A 22,504-nucleotide genomic window follows, 5' to 3' on the forward strand; every position below is an offset into this window, starting at 1 on the left:
AGTGATTTTTGTTGGAGGGAAGTATTTTGCAATAAAATTTTCTAAAACTTGCTTCCATGTTGTCAAAGACCCTTGCAGCAAGGAACTTAGCCACTGTTTGACCCTTCCTCCCAATGAGAATGGAAAGAGTCTGAGGTGAACAGCATCATCAGACATGTTGTTCGCCTTAAAGGTATCACAAATTTCCAAGAAACTCCTCAAATGCTCATAGGGGTCTTCGTTCTGGAATCAAACTGACACATTTGTTGTACTATTTGAATGAAATTGGGCTTCAATTCGAAATTGTTCACTACAACAGGAGGGCGAACAATACTTGACCCTACTCTCTCCAAGTTTGGTCGGGCAAAATCAGAAATACTTTGTTGTTCATTCCCGGCCATTCTTTCCTCTTGATCTACATCCACACTGATCTCCACTGACCCTATCTCACTCAAATTAATCTGTCTAATTCTTCTTCGGAAATTTCTCTTGATTTCTGGATCAGGGTTCACCATTGCAGAAGATGTGCTTCCATGGGTCATACAATTATGCCTACATACAACAAGATGGATCAGTGTAAGCTCAAGCAAGTAAAAGGAATGAGAATGAAAATGAGCAAAAATAATGACCAGAGTGAGAAGAAAGTAAGTATTCACAAATATGAACAATATCAACAAACTAAATAACCAGAATCCAAATTTTCCTAAAAGTTGCCAGTCCCCAGCAACGGCGCCAAAAACTTGATGCGTTCTTTGCAAGTGTATAGGTTGCACACAAGTAATACAATGGTACCCCGTGAGGAGTAAGGTTGTCGAACCACAGGAACTAGACTTAAAGTACTAACTCTTCTTCCGATGTCTAGTTAAGTGAGAATTGGGTTGGTTTTAAGAATGAAAACAAAACAAACATAGGAAAGAACAGGTGGAGATATCAGGTGGATTAGGATTGCGGTTTCAACAACAAGAGAGCAATGACCCTGGATGATTCCTATGAGCTATAGCATGCTGACTTGCTTCTAAAGCCTACCAGGTACATTCTAAGGTTCAAGTGTGTGCTCAAAAGCAATGTTGCATCTATGGTTCTCAAGTACACCAAGTTTTGCAAAGATAACTGTACATTTCAAACACATCATGTTTTGTAATCACACAAACAATCACAACTATGGTAATCCATACACCGAGTTTTACCAAAGCAACTGTGCAAATCAAACACATCAAGTTATGCAACACAAGATTAAACACATGAATCTAAAAGAACTCCGTAGACATTAAAAACAAGTAGTCAAAGCATACAAAGCATCATAATTCATATCCTAGGGCACCGTGGACGGTTAGCTCTCATGGACGAGTACAACAAGGACGAGAAAGAGAAAGAGCTAAAGAAAGAAGACATGACTCCCTCCTTCTCAAAATGATCTTCTTAGTCGAGCTCTGGTATGCTAACCCTACTTCTCTTATGCCTCAAACTCGTCCTTGATCCCCTTAGAAGGTGTGGTGAAGCCTGATCTTTGCTCTCCTCAAAGTTCTCCTGATGGAGAGAAGAATCCCCGAACAAAGATGAGAGTGAAACCTTAGAATCTAGAGTTAAAAAGGGTGATTTTTGGGCTCGACGCGGGTTAAGCACGGTCGTTCTTAGACCATGTTTTCTCGATTAAGGTTCTGAGTGAATCAGTTAAGTGCTCGCCTAGATTTTTTAGTGGGAGGGAGCACGGTCGTGCTCCAATCATGCTTCACTTGAGCGTAACTATGATAGGAGCAAGCAAAGCGTGCTTCCCCTATTGAGCAAAAAATATCTCAAGCCTGAGATAATCAGGGGGAGGAGCACGCTCGTGCTCCTACCTTGTTTGGCCTGAAAGCACCCCCATGCTTGAATTTTCACATGGTCGTCTCCAGGCTGAAATAATTAGGGGGACAAAGCACGACCATGCTCTGCCCGTGTTGAGCTTGAACACTTAGCAAAATTTTCCATTCTTCACTTGTTTAGCTAAAAAAATCACTTCTAATTGCTTCGAGCCCCGAATTTCTGCATCAACAACAAATATACCCAGAATAGCACCGAATATGTATAAAGATGTGCTAAAAGACAAATAAAAGAATGAATCAAGGGTAATTAAACATGATATGAAATGCACTCATCATCTTGGTCAAGGACCGGGTGGTTTGACTTGTGAAAATTGTGGATAGAGGTTTCTTTCCCGATATTTATCTATAATAGTGGGAGGGAGCATGGTCGTGCTCCGATCGTGCTTCACTTGAGCGTGACCATGATAGGAGCAATCAAAGCGTGCTTCCCCTGTTGAGCAAAAAATACCTGAAGCCTGAGATAATCAGGGGGAAGAGCACGCTCGTGCTCCGACCATGTTAGGCCTCAAAGCACCCCCATGCTTGAATTTTCACTTGGTCATCTCCAGGCTAAAATAATCAGGGGGGCAGAGGACATTTGTGCTCTGCCCATGCTGATCTTGAACACTTAGCAAAATTTTCCATTCTTCACTTGTTTGGCTACAAAATTCACTTCTAATTACTTCGAGCCCTGAATTTCTGCATCAACAACAAATATACCCAGAATAGCACCGCATATGTATAAAGATGTTCTAAAAGACATATAAAAGAATGAATTGAGGGTAATTAAACATGATATGAAATGCACTCATCATCTTGGTCAAGGACCGGGTGGTTTGACTTGTGAAAATTATGGACAGGGATTTCTTTCCTGATATTTATCTATGATGTTTTATCACATTGGAAGCAAGGTTTGATACTCTTAAGCATATGGTGCTTGTGAATTTCCATTATGAGGAATGATGTTCATTACTAGCATGGGGATATTATCCTGTTTATGGACTCGTTTGTTGAGATATTATTGCATTGATAGATGTTGATGGTGATGGGGTTCTTACCCGCCTGCTATAGCTGGGGGTCCCCATGGCCATCCTTTAGAGGTGGCGTGGAGGACCCAGTTTCATGTCCCTATTAGGTGGCACGTAGAGCCCTGATTTGGATGATACACTGGAAAGCCAGAGTCACCATATGGAACTAGTGGGCCAACACCAAGGTTATGAGTACCTTGACCTCTCTCATCTTAGTAGCGATAGTGGCTAAGTTGGAAAGTGTTTTTAGGTTATTGATAAGTTGTTTGAGATATTTTAAAACTTATGTTTTGCCAAGTTGATATTTGTGAAAGTTGGGAATCATATTTTTGTTCAATTGGTGTTTTATGATCATTTCAAGTTCGGTATACTTGTAGTTATTTCACTTGTCGAAAAGCTTTGAGCGCTAATGGGTATTGTTTCACAAGTTTGTAGTGTTTTATTTGCTGAAAGACTTCTTGTCTATTGTTGTTACTATTTAATCTTGGTTTATTGGAAATTGTGATTTATATTTCATATTCTTCTAAAATTGTGCTAACCCACTCACTAAGTGACGCTAATTACTCACCCTCTTCCTCCCTTCGAGGATTTAGTTGATGGCAGTGTCGCAAGCAGGCGAAGTTCTTGGCAGTTGTTGTTCTTCTTATTTTCAACTTGAGTCTTGTTGTAAGTTTATTTTTGTTAAGGTTGCATTGTATAAGAAAAGTGGAACTAGTGTCCTAAATTTTGTATTTGTGACTTGTTTGTCTCTTCCAACTTGGTCTATCCTCTTAGTGAAACTCTTGTTTCGGTGTACTCTTTTGTGTTATTGTTCAGTATATGTTTGTGTTCAGGAGTTTGTCAGCCTTGTGGTAACTCAAGGATTAAGCGGTGTGGGTATCCCTCCTCAGGTTGTCGCATCCCAGGGTCTGTGGGTCGAGTAGTGACATATCCTATCAATCTGATTTCCATGTCCACAAGTTCAAAAAAAATTACCGAGCTCTCATCGAACGTCATCATCTATTGGGCTTTCCTCCCTAGCTTCCTATTCAGAATCTCCACCATTAGTGTTCACCTATACTTGCAACATAAAAATTTGTCTTTTCTTGCAGTTATGCCCAATATAAATTTGTAATCATAGCAAAAACAAGGCAGGTAACCCTTTTCTCATTCAGTGTTTTGGTTGTCATTGATTTAAGGTTTTTTGGGGGTGGAATATATGATGCAAATGTTTCAAAAGATGTTCCAGTAGAAAGTGGAGGAAGAAGTCCGACAAATCATGGAGTTGGTGTAGAGTTGCTAATGCTAGGTAGTGGAGTTGATTTAGTTAAATTTAGGGTATGAACGCTAGGATTGTCAGAGGTAGTGTTGTTAAAAGTAACTTTTGAAAGTATCATTTTAGGAAATAATAGGGTGGGAATTTAGCTGGTGGTGTTCCATAAAGCTTCAATAGTTAATTCTCATAAGCGAGCCAAAAAGTATGTCTCATCCAAAACCATTGGTTTAAACATTCAAACATGCATTTGGAGGGCAACCATCAAACTAGAGATATAGCACATCAAAGAGATCAATAAATTCTTCTAGAGTACTAGTTTGTCGCAAAATCACAGATCTAACAGATAATTGTCATGAATGGGAGCATCAAAGAGTGGTCTTATGTCTTGCTTATATAGTTCCCGACCATCATATGCAACCAGTATGCGAGTTCAAACATATCCTTATGCAGTTGTAAAGCTCTCCCTCGCAATTAAGAGGCTACAATCTTAACCTTCATCTGTGGCAGAGTTTCTTCAACATCCAAAAACCACTCAACTTGTATCACCCGACAACAGAAATCATCTCCGTCAAATTAGAGAATTCAAGTTTATGAGAAGACCCAATTAATCGATACCTATTTATGTGCTAAATAAGATGAATAAGAATGAATATAGGAAGAAAGGAGAATTAAATTAAAAAAATAGAATCATGAGAAATTGAAGAAAAAAAGATGAGAAAAGATTGAAAAAAAAGAAAATAATTTCTTTTTCTCTAAATAATCCAAACAATTGCTTACACCATATACTCCTGCCCAAAAGACGATAATAACATCCCAACAAAACATATAAAAGAGATAATGATAATTAAAAATAACTAAATTGGTCCTTTTAAATACCAAACATATCATTTCATAAATAAAAATAACTAAATTGGTCTTAAATACCAAACGTGTGCTATCACCACACCCAACAACAAGGGAGAAAAAGATAAGGCACCGGATCAATCGGATATCAAGGTCACAGAATAATATCAAATCACAGCACTCGCTGAGGATATAATTAAGGGCCGGTCAAAAATAAATTCAAACATATTTTAGAATATAAAAAATCTTTTAAAAGGAATGGAGTCCACAAAAATAAAATGTAGTTTTCATTTATATTTTATTTTACGATATTTTATTAACTCTTTTAATAAAATTTAATTTCAAACAAACAAGAAATAATAAGATAACAAAATAAAATGGCTATGTGTTTTCGTATATTTAATAAACAATGAAATAGAAAAATGTTTCCTTGCATGCATACAGTAATCAAATATTACATGAAGGGGCAAGTACTCTTTTGAGAGAATGTGGTGCATAAAAGAGTTTCCAAACTTAAAAGTCTTTTATTGGCAAAAGGCCATAGCTCCGAGTATTGCCAAATAGAGTGCAGCTACACATACAAGAGACACATTTTTGTGTATCATCCAACCTACTGTTTCCTCTTGGACTTGAGATCTTCCACCTTTTCCTCAGTACTCTTCAAGGCCTCTCCGTAGATTCCGATTAACTATACGTACAAAAAAAAAAAGATCATATTACTGTGATGATAGATCCTCTATGATAAACATTACTCGATGAGGTCCATTAACAAATCAACGTTCTAAAAAGACATCATCAGCAAGTCATAATTCAAACCTCATCCAATTCTTGAGGTGATATTGTTAAGGGAGGTGACATAAATATGCCATCACCAGCAACTCGAACCAGCATTCCTCGCTTCTCGCACTCTGCTCCGAATATTGCACCAACCCCTGAAAAGAATTTGTGAACTACGATTAAGGTTTTTGAGATTCAGCGCTGTAATAATTCTTATCATCACTGGCCTAGGACTGACTGACCCCATTCAGATGGGAATGGATCGTTAGGGGATTTATTGTCAATAAACTCGGTCCCAAGAATCAATCCAGCTCCACGTATCTGCATAACCATTGAGTTTTATTATTATTATTATTATTATTATTATTATTATTATTATTATTATTATTATTATACAATCAATAGTGGAATTAGTATCATAGGATGACAGAAATGTAACATCAAATTCAATTAGTGTAGCAAACAAAACAGCGTACCTCCCCGATAATGGGACTTCCAGCAAAGGCTTTGATTCCTTCCTGGAAATGTGGAGTCAAGTTCCTGACACATTCAGCTATATTCCTTTCCCTGAAAACAATTAGATGAAGGGTCAGGACTCCGTAAGCATTGAGACAGGTAGCCGTAAGTAGACAGGAAAAGGAGGTTTAGATCATTATTTCTTAGCATTAAATGAAGAGCTTAGGAATCAGGGATACATGGAAAGAAATGCCTGTACTTATAGATCTTCAGTGCTTCCAAAGCAACAGCACATGATACAGGATGGCCGGAATACGTAAATCCATGAGAAAATGAACCTAAGTCAGAACATAAATGATTGATTATACGTAAAAATATGTGTCCCTTCATTGAGCGGTAGAAGGAATATCAAGAAACTTCAACCCAAAGAAAAAAGATTATCAACCAACCCAGTTTGTTGCTTTGAGAATGAATTACATCTGCTATTTCTGGGCTAACAAGAATAGCACCAATGGGCATGTATGCAGATGATAGAGCCTAGAAAACAAACAAAAGGAAAAAACTAAATTATTTTTCCTGATCACCAATCAATTAACAAGAAAGGCCTTGGCTTGAACTCACTTTTGCTAAGGACACAAGGTCCGGTTGAATATTGTACTTGTCACAGCCAAACATTGTTCCAAGTCGTCCAAAAGCTGTGATCACCTAAAAAATGTGTTCAAAACTATCTTCTAATTCGAATTTAATGTTCAATTCAAAAGCAAATAAACAGATTAAGCGTTTTGACGATATTTCCCTATCTTGTACCTCGTCAGCAATAAAGAGGATATCATACTTCTTAAGAACAGCTTGAACCTGCAATTATGTCATCGCAAAATACCAAAAGAAACAAGGCAGAAGATTAATTATTTAAACTGGAGAAAAAGACGAGTAATCATGCATACCTGCATGGCATCAAATTCAGAAGATAGAATGTCGACAGACATGGACAGACAGTTATGAACAACAAGCATTTGTATTATGAACCTAATAGAATATACAACATTCAAAAGTTGCATGTTTGAGATGTTAATGAATTATTGCAAGGTCTACAACCCTAAACGCATTCAACTAACATCCAGTTCTAAAAATCTAGGCTGTCCTGAAACATAAACACGAGTTATTATATTGAAATGTCATTCGTCGTGCTACAATTCAAACTCCAAATAGATGACTAGATATTTGCATTTAATGAAACCCCAGCGGCATGTTTGCCCAAGGTGGGAAATATTAAAAAACCATAGGGTTAACATTGTATAATTATGCGCTGGAAGGGAATAACAAAGAATAAATTAGTGATATTGCTGTCTTTATCCCCTATATATAAACATTACTATACATATAGGTTTCAACAAATGAAAATGGCCACAAATGAAAATGACACTCTGAAACTTTTTCTTTTTCACATTTACCATGCTTTCATCACATCAATAAAACTTCCCCCCATACTACGTATGATAACCTGGTATTACATAATCTTGTAGAACAGGAGGTCTAATGGTATACCTTCTCAAAATAATACTTTGGGGGAGGGATGACACCACCAGCACCCATTATTGGCTCAGCAATAAATGCAGCAATCTGAGAATATTTAGAAAATTGTTAATCATCTTCTAAATGCAAAGCAAAATGAAGATGACTTTGGGCAACTTACTGTATCAGGTCCCTCTTTTAAAATAAGGTTCTCCAAGTTAGTTGCTAGCCTGCTCGAAAACTCTTCCTCGGTTTCTCCTGAAAGTCCTCATACAACCCTTGAGATATAAAAGCAAGGACAAATATATATTATTCAAACAATGACAACAAACCTGGCAGTTGATAGCGCCAATAATGAGGACAATCTGTGTGCAATACAAAGGGTGCTGGTAGATCAAACTTTTGATGAAGGGGTGAAAGTCTGAAAATGTGAAGATATATGACAACAACAACGATGAAAGAAGTAAAAATAATACTTAACAAATATACTTCAACCTCAAAAAGGAGAGAGAAACTTGGATTAATATGAAGAAAACCTATTCCTAAAAGAGCAGAGATTTTTCATGGTTAAAATGCACATTCGGTAAAGGTCAACAATATAGCATAATCAGTAAAGCCAAGGTAATGTTAGTTAATTACCCTGAAAGACTGGCTGAAATAAGCGTTGATCCGTGGTAACTGTCAATGTGCAAAATCAGAAAATATTTATTTAAAATGTATAAAATATCATTTGATATGTAATTTTTCAAAATGGAAAATATGAAACAAAATATGAAATAAGTCATTCTTACGCCTTTGTCCTTGCTATGAATTTCTTCTTGTTTGGCCTTCCTAATGCATTGTTATAGTACCAAACCAACTTCACCTGTAGAAATATTGCAGATTGCACAGACTGATTCTGTAGGCAATAATATTTACCCAGACCAAATGTAGGCAAAATATTGAATAAAATATCCAGCAAAAGAGCTGTTGGCGATTCTTTCCTCATGGAATAAGGCAAAAGGCATTTTACTATCAGTCACTAAACAAACAAATTGTCAAAAATGGCTTCATAACTTGTGAAAAATTAAAAAAGAAGAACAACATGAAGATGGATAACCCTTAAGCATACACAAAAGCATTGAAATTGTATAAAGTTCACAATATGTACAAGTAAAATAAACTACAATCTATGCCAACATCTCTAATATAAACAGGCGGTTATCAAGGCAAATGAAATTAGACGAAATTACTAAGAAGAGAAAACAACACCTTTAGAAAAATAACAAAAGTTACATTAAAATCATGTCAAATCAGAACAAAAGAGTAAATCAAATGGATTTGTTCAGAAATACTACTTCTTAAGCAATTGAGTACTTGCTAAAATGTTTTTACGCTAAACATTGAATACAAGAACAAAATACATGCACAAAACAGAGTAGGAAATAAGGACTCCTTGGTGCATCAAAGAGGCATTTTCAGCGGGAAGCATTGTTTCATCAAAATGAATGTGCAAGGTTAACCTACAATTACATCATTTTTAAGGAAAAACAAAATTGTAAAACAAAAACCCACCTTGACAATCCAGGAAAATTAGTAATCATAATGGAGTACACTTCATCCGAACTTAACTTTCCTCCTCAAACCCACTTGCAACGCACGCCAAGTGGTGATCAAACCACCACTTGGCTCATCTTCCCAACACAGTGCTACCTATAAAAGATTCCTAGACAATTTCAAACTGGTAGCAGGCAGATCCTGGGCAACTGTTACAGGTGGGGCCAGCTCCCAGCTGGAATCCTCCTTATTGGTCCAAGGAGAAACCAAACTAAAAGCATCAGCTTCGGACTTCATAAGGATGAATCATGACTATTGACTTAGAACTAATGAAAGACTTCAACATGATTTGTTTGGCAAATTCCTGGACAAAGCATTCCTACTTGAACATGTTAAGCTTGTACTCGTAGACAAATGGAAAAGTTGAGGTGGCTTCCATATTGGGGATTTACTGGTTGGTTACTATCTTACTTGATGTGAGAACCAAGAGCTGATGAACAATCTCTCCTTGAAAAACCATAGATTGTTAATGGCTTGGTTGTGCAGCTCGCTCTGTGGCAAGAAAACTTCCAACCAACATTTGCAAAACTTACTACACTACTTGTGTGGCTACAACTACATCTCTTGATTAAATTATGGGATGAAAAGCATCTATGAGGGGGAGATAATGATTAGATAGTGTTTGTACTTGTATGAGAAATTACCAAACTTTTGCTTCAACTGTGCATTGGTACACCACATGCCCAGAGCTTGTGGCCACCATAAGATACACCCCTCTGATGTGACATCTCCACTTGGCCATTCCAAAATGGTAACTCCGCATGTGGTGGGGAAACACACTCAGTCCATGGATGATGAGCCTAGGCTGGTTATGACATAGGATCCTGTTTGTTTGGCCCCATTCCTGAAGATGGAGAATGTCCAAGACAATAATTATATACCTTCGATGCTATTACCCTGGCACCACAATCATGGCTAGGGTAGGGAACAAGCGCCAGTGGGCTACTTACGGCTACACGTGTGGCTCCTACCTCCAACACATAGCTAGGGTTGGGCTTTGCATTGACCAATAGAATGTGGCGCATGGGAAAAGGAGAGAGACAGGGGAAGACGTCTTCTTAGTGGGACACATAGAGTTGATTGAGCAAGCTCTGCTCGTTACTCATCGGCCATCATGGGAGATGTCTTTGTAGCTTTTAGGAAAAGTGGGGTGGGAAAGGGCATGGGGTGTGACATTCTTGGGATTTCCCTAGGCAATTCGTGCTAATTGGATCCACTACCATCTAGCTTCTAGTTTCAGTTCCTATGTTAATTCTCATCTACCTAGGCTTTCATCCAACCATGCTCCCCTACTCCTTATGGCTTCGCATCAATTCATTTCTAAAAACAAGGTTTCCGATTTGATAATTATTGGTTGGATTATCCAACATGCCATTGTGTTGTTGTGAATCTTAAAATTTCTCTCCAAATTCTTCTCTAATGCATGCCTTCTCTTATTTGATTGCTCATAATAGAATAAATCTGATTAACTAAAGAACTTTTGGTATCCACTCAGATTATGAGAATAAGGACACCAAATTCAAAATCCGAGCCGAATGCCTCTGAAATGGAGTGCAACCTCATTCAATGGCATGTATTGTCAAGGAAATAGCACATTCTATTGAGCGAAATTTGCCTAGCTGAATGCCTCTAAAATGGAGTACGACCTCATTCAAGTCATCTCTTCTGCTACGCTTACTTTCTTAATTAATGGGCAACCATTGAGTTATATTTTCACTACTGTAGGAGGTAAGATAAGGGGATCCTATTTCTCCTTATCTACCTATCCTTGTCACACAGAATATAGCTGCTATTCTTAATTATGCCTTAAGGACCAACATGGTGCCAAGTTTTGATGTTAGACTCCTTAACAAATTTAATCATTTGATGTACAATGATGACTTGATCTCATCACTAATGCATCAAAGAAAGCAGCTCGTAGCTGCAATCTTTGTGCTTCAATTTATCAACTCACTGATCAAAAGACTAACAACACTAACTTAGCAAATTTTTCTTCCTAGTTGGCTTTACTAAAAGGGTCTCAAAAGCCAATACAATCTCACTTAAAATATAAAAAAGAAAGCATCATAGGACGGCCAGAAAAAGTAGACCCAACTCACGAGACGGAAAGCTAGCTGGAAAATTGGATAGCTTTAACATAGCTCAATTCTGGACTTTAAAATTGGAGCTTTCCAATTTGTCTATTTGGGAGTCTTGACTGCCCCCAAAAGGCATTCTGTGATTCAGTTTCAGCCTTTATTCTTTAGAATTTGTAACACTATTGGCTATTGGAATCCTGGTAAAATTTCAACTACTGTTACAATAGCTTTGATCAATAATTCCTTATTGTCATTCCACTGTATTATCTATCAACCTATTCTATTCCAAATTCAAGTCTTAGCTCTATCTCCAGAATAGCTAGTAATTTTTGTAGACTAAGAGTGATAATTATAGTGGCCCATCAGTAGGTTGAAAAAGATCTACACTAGACAAGACTTGGGGAGGGTTTGGGCATCAAAAACCTTAGGATTGCTAAGACTATCCTTATGGTTCATTATCTTAATTCTAAGGACAAGATTTGGGTGGATCTTTTGACAATTAAATATGGTCCCCTCAAACTTTGGAACTATAATGTCCCTTCTAAATGTTTTGGTTCTTTTAGATCCTTATGTACGGCTACTAAGGTCATTAGGCCCTTAGGCCCTGTAGATCACTCAACCCTAACAACACATGTTTCCTAAATGACCCCTAGTGTTTTGAAATCCCACTACCTCTTAAACCAATTTTTCTTTTAAACATGGATCTTAATGTTCAAAATCTTAATTTTTCAAATTTTGGCAATGATGCTAGATGGGACACAAATTTGCTGAGTCTTCTCTTTGGCTCCTATCTCAACTCTCTCATCTTGGTCTCAGGGACCATTGATGTAGATGAAGATGTTCCCATCCTCACTAATAGCAAATTTACTTTTGCTGTGTATCCACACCTTAACAGAAGGGACATGGGAAATTTTGCTTGGCCTAGCTGAAAATTACTTTGGAAATTGAATGCAGCTCCTAAAACTAAATTCTTTTTATGGCTAGTGTTGCATGGTAAAGTCTATAATTTCTTACATGCCCTTAGTCTAGGTCCTGCCTCACACTGTATTATATGGACTAGATTAGGAAAATGTAGAGCAACCTTCCAATTCCTGTCCTTAATAAAAAAATTATTCGAAATTTGATTGGGCAGTTAGTTGGGTATAATTTTAGTTTTGCTACGGGTGCATCATATGCTGTGTGGCTTGAGAATCATAATTCTCAGAAGCATAAACTAATGCCCTCCGAGATTGCTACCACCATCAGGTTTCTTTGGAAAGCCAGACAACCTCATTTTTAGAGGCATACAAGCAGAATTCAGCTGGACTGCAAAGCAGGCTTCTAAATATGTGGCTGAGTACAGAATTGATGCTAAGTGTCAGATGAGAAACTCAACAAATTATACACCCCCAGAACTCTTGTTGCCCTCAGATGCCTCGTGGCTGTCTAGGGAATCTGTTGGTGGTGCACAATTTGTTATATTAATACTGACAACAAAATTTTAACATAAGGTTGCTGTTGAATTTGGACTGGATCAAGCTTACCATTGAAACTGTAACATTGGGGTGGCTTAGCCCAAGTTTGGGATCGGAACTTGAAGATAAATCATACCTATAATAACAGCAGGGTTTGTATCAAGCACTACATCAGTTGGAACCATGCACCAGATGGAAATTGGCACAAGAATTCACTATTATCCAGAAGCTGCTGACTGACGCTGAGCTACAGCACATTGTGCTTATTCCAAGAAAATGACACCACCTCACCAACCACTTGGCGGCTCATGGGAGGGGGTCTCTAGACATATCACTATAAGTTAATGGATTATGGATCTCCAGAGATTGCTGATGAAGGCCAGTGAGCTCGCAGGGTTTTGGTTTTAATCATTAATGTTTTGGTTTTAATTGTGCTCATCAAATTAAATTTTTTGTTCTAGCTACTACAGCCCCCACCCAATAAAAAAGAAAAAAAAAAACTAATTAAGATGCAAGTCTTAGCAAGAACAGAACTACATTCTTTCACTTGTTTGTAATAACTTCACAAACTGACATAATTACACCATATTCCTTAGAGAATCTAGCATTTGAAATATCACGATAGCATCATGGTTCAATTGAATAAATGCAAAAAACATTCAACATTCTAATCTATGTATCAATCACCAAGTGAAAAGCTATTAATAGGAAATTCCGGCCAATGCATCAAATATCTAAATGACAAACCTGAGAATCATTAGCTTCTGAACCACTATTAGTGAAGAAGACTTTCCCCATTTTCCTTGCAGTGAACATCTCAAGAAGTTCCTTTGCCAAATCCTGCCATTGGAGGAGATCAATTTAGAATCCTAGATACTCAGTTGACAGTATTTCTATATTATCTGTTTTAACTGTTAATAGTATACCAAAAAATGACAATTTCTTCAACGTGGTTCAGTGAGGATTGAGTTTTGTTTTTCATCTCATGCCTTTTGCCAAACACAACTTACAAAGAAAATCTTTAATTTTATAATTTTATAAATTATAAGTTTTGGACCAAGTATTCAGATTTCTTAGAATGTGTTCCCATAATTTGTCAAATTATTTTTGGTATTGTATTTTCTCTTTAGATCAAATGTCTCAAAATGGATTCTAATAGAGTAACAAAACGTATGCACTCATTTAATCTACTAGGGATTTACAAGAAAACAATAAAAGCAGGAATCATGCTTATGGCATCCTCCTTCAATTAAACATTAGAAGCATCTTCAAAAGAAATGAAATATATATCTCTTGTTGTAACAAGACTTGTACTGCACTTCTGCCATTGTTGTAACAAAAGTTGTACTCCACTTCTGCCTTGTGAATTGGCTTCTTCATTGAAAAGTGATACTTCAAAGTTCATTTCACCACTCTATTTTTTAACCAATTTAGTTTTAGCTCCAATTCCATTATAAAGAAATTATTAGAATTTTATAACTGCATGGGTGGGCCCATTGCATTGGAAGGTGTGGTATTAGTGTTTTTAATTTGAAATGGGTCCATTGCATTGGAAGGTGTGGTGCAATGGACCCACCCATGCACTTATAAAATTCTTACATGGTATCAAAGCCACTAGGTTCACGGCACAGAGATCCTAAACTAAATAAATGTCATAGTGGAGCCCAATTAAAAAATATATATAAAGGAACTCTAAGACAAACAGTGTACAAGTCCACTCAAATAATACCTCTGAAACACAAGTGGTGTACAAGTGCGTGCAAATAAGTACCTTTGAGACATCAGGTACAAGATACCTGATGTACAAGTCCAAGCAAGTCCATCTGAGAATAAAAAATAACCCAGTTGAACTTGAGGGAGGATGTTGAAACTAAAAAAAAATAATCCCACGTCGATTAAGAAGAAAGAATGCAAGGTGCTTAAATAGCTGGAAGGGGGCCCACACCATTAGCCTTAAGGTTTTTGGTGTAATAAAACTCTAAATTAAAAACACTAATACCACACATTCCAAACAGTGTACAAGTCCGCGCAAATAATACCTCTGAAACACAAGTGGTGTACAAGTGCGGGCAAATAAGTACCTTTGAGACATCAGGTACAAGGTACCTGATGTACAAGTCCAATCAAGTTCATCTGAAAATAAAAAATAACCAAGTTGAACTTGAGGGAGGTTGTTGGAACTAAAAAAAATAATCTCACATCGATTAAAAAGAAAGAATGCAATGTGCTTAAATAGCTGAAAAGGGGCCCACACCATTAGCCTTCAGGTTTTTAGTGTAATAAAACTCTAAATTAAAAACACTAATACCACACCTTCCGATGTAATGGGCCCACTCATGCACTTATAAAATTCTAACATGGTTTTTTTTATCCACTAACAAAAGAAAAAAATTTGTATAATTTGAAAAATTATTTTACACAATAATCACCCTTTGATAAATAATAAAATCAAACAACTGTTTGGTAGCAGCCTAGCACTTACAATGAATCTCTTAACATAATGAATTCAAAGGGACTAAGAACAAAGGAACGGCTTGTAAAAATCAAGATGGCGAAACATAATGTTACACTTTGGTAAATGATCAAAGCCCCATGGGCTCATGAAAAACATCATTTATGGCTTTCCTTCACATATGGTAACCTCCGTGCCTAGAGATGGTAAGATAAGGCATCTATCCTGATACGCAACATCAGCAACGATGACTAAGAATGCATGGTAGTCATGTATCCGTTTAACTGTTGGTAACTAAAGGCTTTCAAGTAGAAGAAAAGTGCACATTGCACCTAAGTGGGCAAGCCAGTTGACCCGACTAAGAATTGGTTTCCCTATTAATTTTGAGCTTACATCATTTGTGAAATGATTGCAGTTTTTGGAGATAAGGTGATATGTATCGACATGATAGTCCGAGGTTAATTGCTTCATGAATGCTCAAGTTCCGGAAGGAGATAAACTAATACGACCCAATGTAATGGTGCACCTGTAGACAAAGCCTAGACAGTGCTTTGGCTCCACCTCTCACACTCCTGTAGTTGGGTAATCATGGGCTCCAAAACCATATTCCAATCCATGAATTTCAATCTCCTAATGGAAGATGCCGAGGCCAAACCAGTACATGCAGTGGTTCAAGTAAGATCGTAGATATTAAGAACCCTAGAGACTGATTTCTCTTGTTTTCTCACTGTGTTCTCAAAGATTCAATGCAACAAGGCAGATGGTTGAGAAAAACCAGTGAATATATAAAAATTTCGCTAGTTTTGCCATACTTTGGTTGTTCTTTGAATCATGTTTATATGGATAATGATGGACAAACCCTAATCATCCTCAAGGAAAGAGAAGGATCTGATCGGCTTCATCTGCATCATCTGCAGGGCTCTGATACCATGTTAAAATTTTATAAGTGCATGAGTGGGCCCATCACATTGGAAAATGTGGTATTAGTGTTTTAAATTTGGATTCCTCCGTCTTTTTTGGGTTCAACAAAAATTGATGATCTCAATCCACTGATTATCCTTTCCTAATAATTGGAGAAGAAACATGAAATAAAATACAGCTAGGATAGTGAAATACAATCCTTGCCTAATGAAATGGGGCAATTGACAAACTTTATATTAATAATACTAATTATAAACTTCAGTGCAAATGAGTTTCAAATTACACTCATCGTTGTTAAATAATTATGAATGAGATAAGAACTTACAAATGGTGGAGGAAAATAAATTTATTCGGAGAAATGAACTATTCAGTGTATCAAAGCAAGCAGTATTTGGATTTTACATACCAATGAGGGAAAATTTCACATGATGCTCATTGCTTATTAAATCAAGTATGCATGAGATTACAACTAATCAATTCAATGAAATAGATAATTGAATTTATGCGGAGAAAAGAACTCTTCTTTTAGAGGAATCATGTACAGTACAACCTATACTTGATTTTACATACCAAGGAGGGTTTTGTCGTGCGATTCCAGAAGGAATGATAAAATGGTAATTTGTTTAGCTGTGAAGTTGCAGCTGCAACTAGCTGAGGCTCACTCCCACCTTTGTATATAGACATAACAAAATAAATGTGAGAACAATAGCCACAATTTGAAAAATAATGAAGTAGTTAACTAAACCACAACATGATGGTATAGAAAATAGTTATAGTCAGATAATTAACTGGTACAACAAACTAACTGATTGGAGGAGGGTGCAAAGGATTGAGGCAATAAAGATTAAACAAGTCATAAAGATTGACTTGTTGCATATAAAGCACCTACAAACAATCAAGTTGCAAAAATGCCCCTCTAAAGTATGCAACATGTATTCATCGAAAACACATTCAATTGTATATAACCTGCTGTCATTCTCAACAATAACCACTACAATAACCACTGTTTAATTTAACACTTTTGGCCTAAGTCTAAAACTAAATCAAAGCAAACATACCCATAAAACAACACTCATCCCTTTCTATTCAACATTAAACCTTTATTTCCCTCCTTCAATTGCTCATTCTTTTCTTCTTCTTCTTCAATTTGATGTGTCTTGGACACCAGCAAGCAGTAAGAAATAAAGACTGATGTAACATTAACATATATATCAGCTAGATCATGAATTTTATGCTAAAACATTGGGGAAATATCCAAAACAAAACTTTCTAAAACCTTCTTACTTGATTCTAATTCAACTTTAAATCACATGGAAAAGCGCTCTCTCTCTCCTCTTTCTCTCTCTAAAAGCAATCCCTATACTTATAAACTTCAATACTGAGATTAGAATGTGAAAGAAAATGACAAAATTTCATGGAATATGGACTAACCCATTCTAAGAACGAGACACCCTTGGTCCTATTTATCATGGCCAAAAAGATGGTTCAACCCACGCTATTGAAGGTAAAGTGTGCAAGGTGTCAGTCTCTTTCCCCAATGAACAAAAGCTAGTATTCTTATGGATCAGCACAAACATAATTCATCGCCTTAAACAGCCCAGCCAGGGCATCCCCGAGCTTAAGCCCTCCTCAAACTCCTTTTATACCCAAACGATGGCCAAATACTTTATTTTAATTTTTCACACCAAGGCAATCTTGCTTGTTTTTTGAGGCCAAGCACCTTGCACCTGCCTATAGCCCTAAAGTTGTAGATCTTATTGCCAAAGATTTTCAGATTGGAGTGGGCCTAGCAAGCTCACCGCCAAGCCTACCAGAAATTTCAATAATTAGAACAAGATAAATGGAAAAGCGAAATCATATTCTAAGAAAAACTTTTAGCACCTAGAGCTGTGCACCATAGCCCGGCGAGGGAGTCGAGATATTTCTTCCCATTTGTGTCAAAAACATAAGAACCCTGCACATTTACGTGAGAAAAAAATAAACACCAACATAAAGAAGCAGCGGATAGATATAAGCATTTTGATAAAGAAAGTCATATATGCGAATTGCATGATTTCAACTTATGCCACAAATATAGCAAAGAGATTGACATCTTATTCTAGCTAAAGAACAAGAATAAACATCGGCCTTAAAAGGAAAGGGCATCAAATTGTATTAAAGCTTAAAAAGAAAAAAAAAATTACAAATAACCAAATTTTGCAAGCCACAATACTCTCCCTAACAATCAATGATCTAATGGTCATAAATCACAAATATATGGGATTTGAGTTATATCATTTCAATAAGAATGGTATATTTTAGGAGTTTATGATTTTCAACAAGCACAATCCAAATTTTAATTACCCCAAAGGCATACTAAGTTCCAATTTGAAGAACTATGTAAAAAATAATAAATAAATAAATAAATAATAGCTAAAAATAAAATAAAAAGTGCACAAGAAAAATTTTCATTTCTATTTTCTTTCGGATTCATATTGTATGGCTCAAACAAGAGCACCTCCATTATGAATACAGGTGCCATTTACTCATCTGTGTTCATGGCACTAAATTAAAAATCAGGAGACTTTTATGTCAATAATATGGAATGTATTCATTGTCCTTAAGAGCATCTCTACACATATTTGTGATACAGGAGTTCGGCCATGGCAATTCTATCAATTGATTTTCCCGTGTCTGAAAACTTGGTCCTTCGAACTGATTGCATGAGAAACAACTACAATTCAAACTTGAAATTTTATTAATGTCTCCTAAAGATAGACAAATGCCCAGCTATCAATGTGATCTTCAAATTCCCTAGTGGAGAATTTGTATCCAATTAATATGATTACAGGATAGGATCTTCTAAGTCTGATTTTTATCCATTCACCCTGAAGATATATTTACCACTATGAGGATTAGTACCTAATAAGGATGTCTATCTCTAAACCCAGGAGTTGAAACATTCTACCTCATGGGATAATGATCTTTTAGCTTGAGATGTAGCTTTCATCATACCTCCTAAAGATAATTAGCACTAATAAGTATGTCTATCTGTATTCTCTTCATTTAGGTCTTCAACTAAAACAGAGTTTTTGATTCCTATGACTTTAGACCTATAAGTGAGAGTTGTTCAGAGATTCAAATGACATGGCAAGAAGATTTGAAAGATATTACAAGAGAAGACATGATACAAAATATGGATTAATCAATAGGATTTAGTATGTTAGTGTCATGGGAATTTTAGTAATTTTGGGACATTAGTAAGTCTAAAAGTTTAGAATTCTACAGAAGTTTTATTTTAAATGAGTCACTTCCTATTTGAAATTAAGCTTAAATAAGGTCTCTAATCTATATAAAAGAGAGATGGATCCTCCTTATGAATAGTCAATGAATGGATTTCAGACTGTTAAGTTTAATGCTATAGTTTGAGGTGTGATAGCTTCTTCTTAACAGACAGAAACTTCTCAATTAATTGCTATATGTAATTTCTTCAATAATTCTTCTAAAATTATCCAAATATTAGCCTCTTACAGGATCTCTATCTCAGTCTAAAAGATGAAATAACTCCCAAAATAACATCCACTTTTAAGGCACTTATAGAGTAAGGCTAAAAAGCCCCATATATTCTCAAACTCAAGTCAAAATCTTTAGTCAAGTATCTTGAACTTGTAAGTCAGACAAACTTCAGAATGGGATGCCAAAATAATTTCATCGAAACGCCTAAAGGTGCCAAATGCCATCTATATCATGATTAAAAGTGCAAGCAATCATTCTATACATAGAACAACCCTCAAATGAGCACTGATCTATAAGATCTCAAACATTTTCCAAGATTTACAGTTGAGCTTCATTTAGCCTACTCTAGGCTCAAAGGTGCCCAAAGGCTGTCTATATTTTGCTTAGAAGTGCAAGCAAGCATTCTATACATAGAGCAACCATCAAATGGGCACTGATCTATAAAATCTCAAAAATTTTCCAAAATTTAGGGTTGAGATTTATTTAGCCTACTAGGCTCAATTGACATTTGTTCAGTCAACTGGATCAAGACAGCTAAATTAGGTTCAGACAATTTGGTCATGTCTAACTTGGCTTCATTAGATATGGAAATCAAACCCAAATTATGGTAATAATTATGAAATCTAGGGCATAAATTCATCAATTGGATTTGACTCAGTTGGGTTTAGTCCATTGATCAAGATTTAAATCATGACGATTTGGATAACTAGATGTTCAGCTATGCCCAAAAATTGCTTCAAATTAGTCTCTTTTTATTGGTGGAAATGTGGACAAGCCACATATCAGACCCTCGACTTGGATTACAGAGGGAAATGAAGTACCAACCTTCCTTTATGGAGGAGGTTTTCAAATTTGGTTTGGAAAGATTTCTTGAATAACATAACAATATTGAAGATATGTGATAAGGTCACTTCGAAATGGCATTGACGTTTTCAAAAGATGGATGCTGAAAACAATCTGGATTAGAAGGCATTTTGAAGGAAGTATGTGTGAGGAAGTGAAGGTCGCCCAAGTCAAACTGTACTGCACTTCATTAGTGAGAGAGGCATGCAGATAAATATATGACTAACTGGATAAAACAAACTAAAAAGAAGCAGATGGGAGGAGACGAATGCTAATAATTTTTGTAGTTTTTTTCATGGATCAGCATGTCATAGAGACATATATAGGAATTACACTCCTCAAAGCAAACAATCTTTGATGGTCAGGTGCACATCAAAGTTCAAAATATCAGCTTTTGTAGATCTGAACAAGAAGGTTGAATAGAGAAAACAAGTTGTTTCCCCTCACATTTCAATCAACCCATTATGGATGCAAAACAGTTTATTCAGCCTATAAGATGCGTGATGATATGCCTCAATAGCAGAACACCAAGTATGGTGTTCGGGGTGCGAGAAAACCATTGTCTGCAATAAGTGAAGATGCAACACAAAATAACCCAGGCGTTGTTCAAAATTGTTGTGATGGACAAAAAGGCTTCAAATTCAATAAACAATATACTTTATACATAGGTGGTACACAAGCAAAGACATGTTGCACAAAAGACATCTAATTCAAGCTTCTTAAACACAAATGGCAAGTCGTAACTTCAATTGGTTTTCTGTAAAATTCCTTCACACCTCGGCAACAAAAAGTGAACTTTGCAAAATTTCAAATAAAATAAAATAAAAAAAATAAAAATATACTGCTCATTCAATTAATTGGGATGTAGACATTTAATCGCCAATATTTTCTTACAATGAAATCCCTCAAATTGCAAATCACTTTGAAAAAAAAAAAATCAATTACTTTCCATAGAATACTTTTGTGCAGAGCTGATATTATGTTACACAGTTACATGTCTAAAATGGTATTTAAAAACCCCTTAAAAAACAGAGAAATTACACTTAAATCTAGAAAACTAAACCTCAAAGAAAATCCATTACCCATCTAGTTTAGGCATTACCTCTGATCTCTCAATAACCAACGGATGTAAATCTGAAATCTGCCATCCAGCCGTGAACGGCGCCAACATGCCATGTCCCTTAAACCTGACCATTTCAACGCGTACAAGCAAACACAACAGCAGCATCAGCCATTAGGGCATCAAGAAAAAGAAAAGTTTTAAGTATTAACAAATTCATACCCCCTCCCATCCTCTGATTCTGTATGCAAGGATGCCCCAGAATGACCAAATCCACCAAATGAAGAACTAAAACATGGCAAATGCCTGTTCAAGATCCCAGACTGTGCAAAACATCAATTGCCAAACAAATCAATTTTTGAAAAGCCCCCAAAAACAATGGAAAAAGAACAGCTTTGTTTAGCAGTCGTGTTTTGATCAAAAAAAAAAAATCAAGAAAATCTCAACGGGACCAAACAGAATCAGAAGTGATCGCATCATCTATTTGAAAGAAACCTGTGCTCGAGATCTGAATCGGAGCAGGCGAGAGGCAATCATGTCAGAAATTTGGCTGAGGAAGCACAAGAGTAGCAACGATTAACTTAACGCAAGCTAATCATTCTTGTGGCTTGATGTTGTGGGTTCTGGTCCCACCACCTACAGCAAATGATAGCTAATCATTCTTGAGATTTGGCTCATAATGGGCTATGTTTTTTTGGATAAGCTTTCCCTTAAAGTATGTTTATCATTAGTTTGGAAGGGTGTTTTTTTTTTCAATAGCTTTTTCACATCAGTTGAAAACTTTTGTACCTGAATATACTAATTGTCAGGGTTGACAAAATGTTTCACTATTTGTCTTGAATCCAAACTGCATCCCATTCCCACTTGTTTAGGAAGAGAATTAAATTCTATTTTTCTTTCCCCAATCTAATATC

At 36.3% G+C, this 22,504-nt stretch overlaps 1 protein-coding gene across 2 annotated transcripts; it reads right to left on the bottom strand.

Annotated features, from left to right (window-relative positions):
• Positions 1 to 5,356: 5,356 nt before the first annotated feature.
• LOC120277329 (probable gamma-aminobutyrate transaminase 3, mitochondrial) lies at positions 5,357 to 22,239 on the bottom strand. 2 transcript variants are annotated; one of them, XM_039284126.1, is made up of 19 exons: positions 22,086 to 22,239; positions 21,813 to 21,913; positions 21,633 to 21,717; positions 18,074 to 18,146; positions 16,763 to 16,860; positions 13,567 to 13,659; positions 8,483 to 8,556; positions 8,331 to 8,369; positions 8,024 to 8,112; positions 7,873 to 7,949; positions 7,725 to 7,799; positions 6,987 to 7,034; positions 6,801 to 6,884; positions 6,629 to 6,716; positions 6,439 to 6,517; positions 6,200 to 6,290; positions 5,966 to 6,044; positions 5,763 to 5,878; positions 5,357 to 5,634 (listed from the first exon to the last, which is right to left on the bottom strand). In XM_039284126.1, the coding sequence occupies exons 1-19, from the start codon at positions 22,125 to 22,127 to the stop codon at positions 5,557 to 5,559; spliced, it is 1,509 nt and encodes a 502-aa protein (XP_039140060.1). In that variant the 5' UTR covers positions 22,128 to 22,239; the 3' UTR covers positions 5,357 to 5,556. The 2 variants fall into 2 exon arrangements, with proteins under 2 accessions (XP_039140060.1, XP_039140059.1); XM_039284125.1 differs by having other exon boundaries at positions 6,433 to 6,517.
• Between the last annotated feature and the right edge of the window lie 265 nt (positions 22,240 to 22,504).

This window comes from Dioscorea cayenensis, chromosome 15, assembly GCF_009730915.1.
Source record: "Dioscorea cayenensis subsp. rotundata cultivar TDr96_F1 chromosome 15, TDr96_F1_v2_PseudoChromosome.rev07_lg8_w22 25.fasta, whole genome shotgun sequence".
Lineage (NCBI taxonomy): Eukaryota > Viridiplantae > Streptophyta > Magnoliopsida > Dioscoreales > Dioscoreaceae > Dioscorea > Dioscorea cayenensis.

What these genes read in the sequence shown, in the direction of transcription:
- LOC120277329 (XM_039284125.1), bottom strand. Translation starts at nt 22,127, where the DNA reads ATGATTGCCTCTCGCCTGCTCCGATTCAGATCTCGAGCACAG. An exon ending in TCCTCTTTATTGCTGACGAG is followed by an intron (nt 6,885 to 6,986) that starts GTACAAGATAGG and finishes CACATTTTTTAG; the next exon opens with GTGATCACAGCTTTTGGACG. An exon ending in GAAGTCCCATTATCGGGGAG is followed by an intron (nt 6,045 to 6,199) that starts GTACGCTGTTTT and finishes ATGGTTATGCAG; the next exon opens with ATACGTGGAGCTGGATTGAT.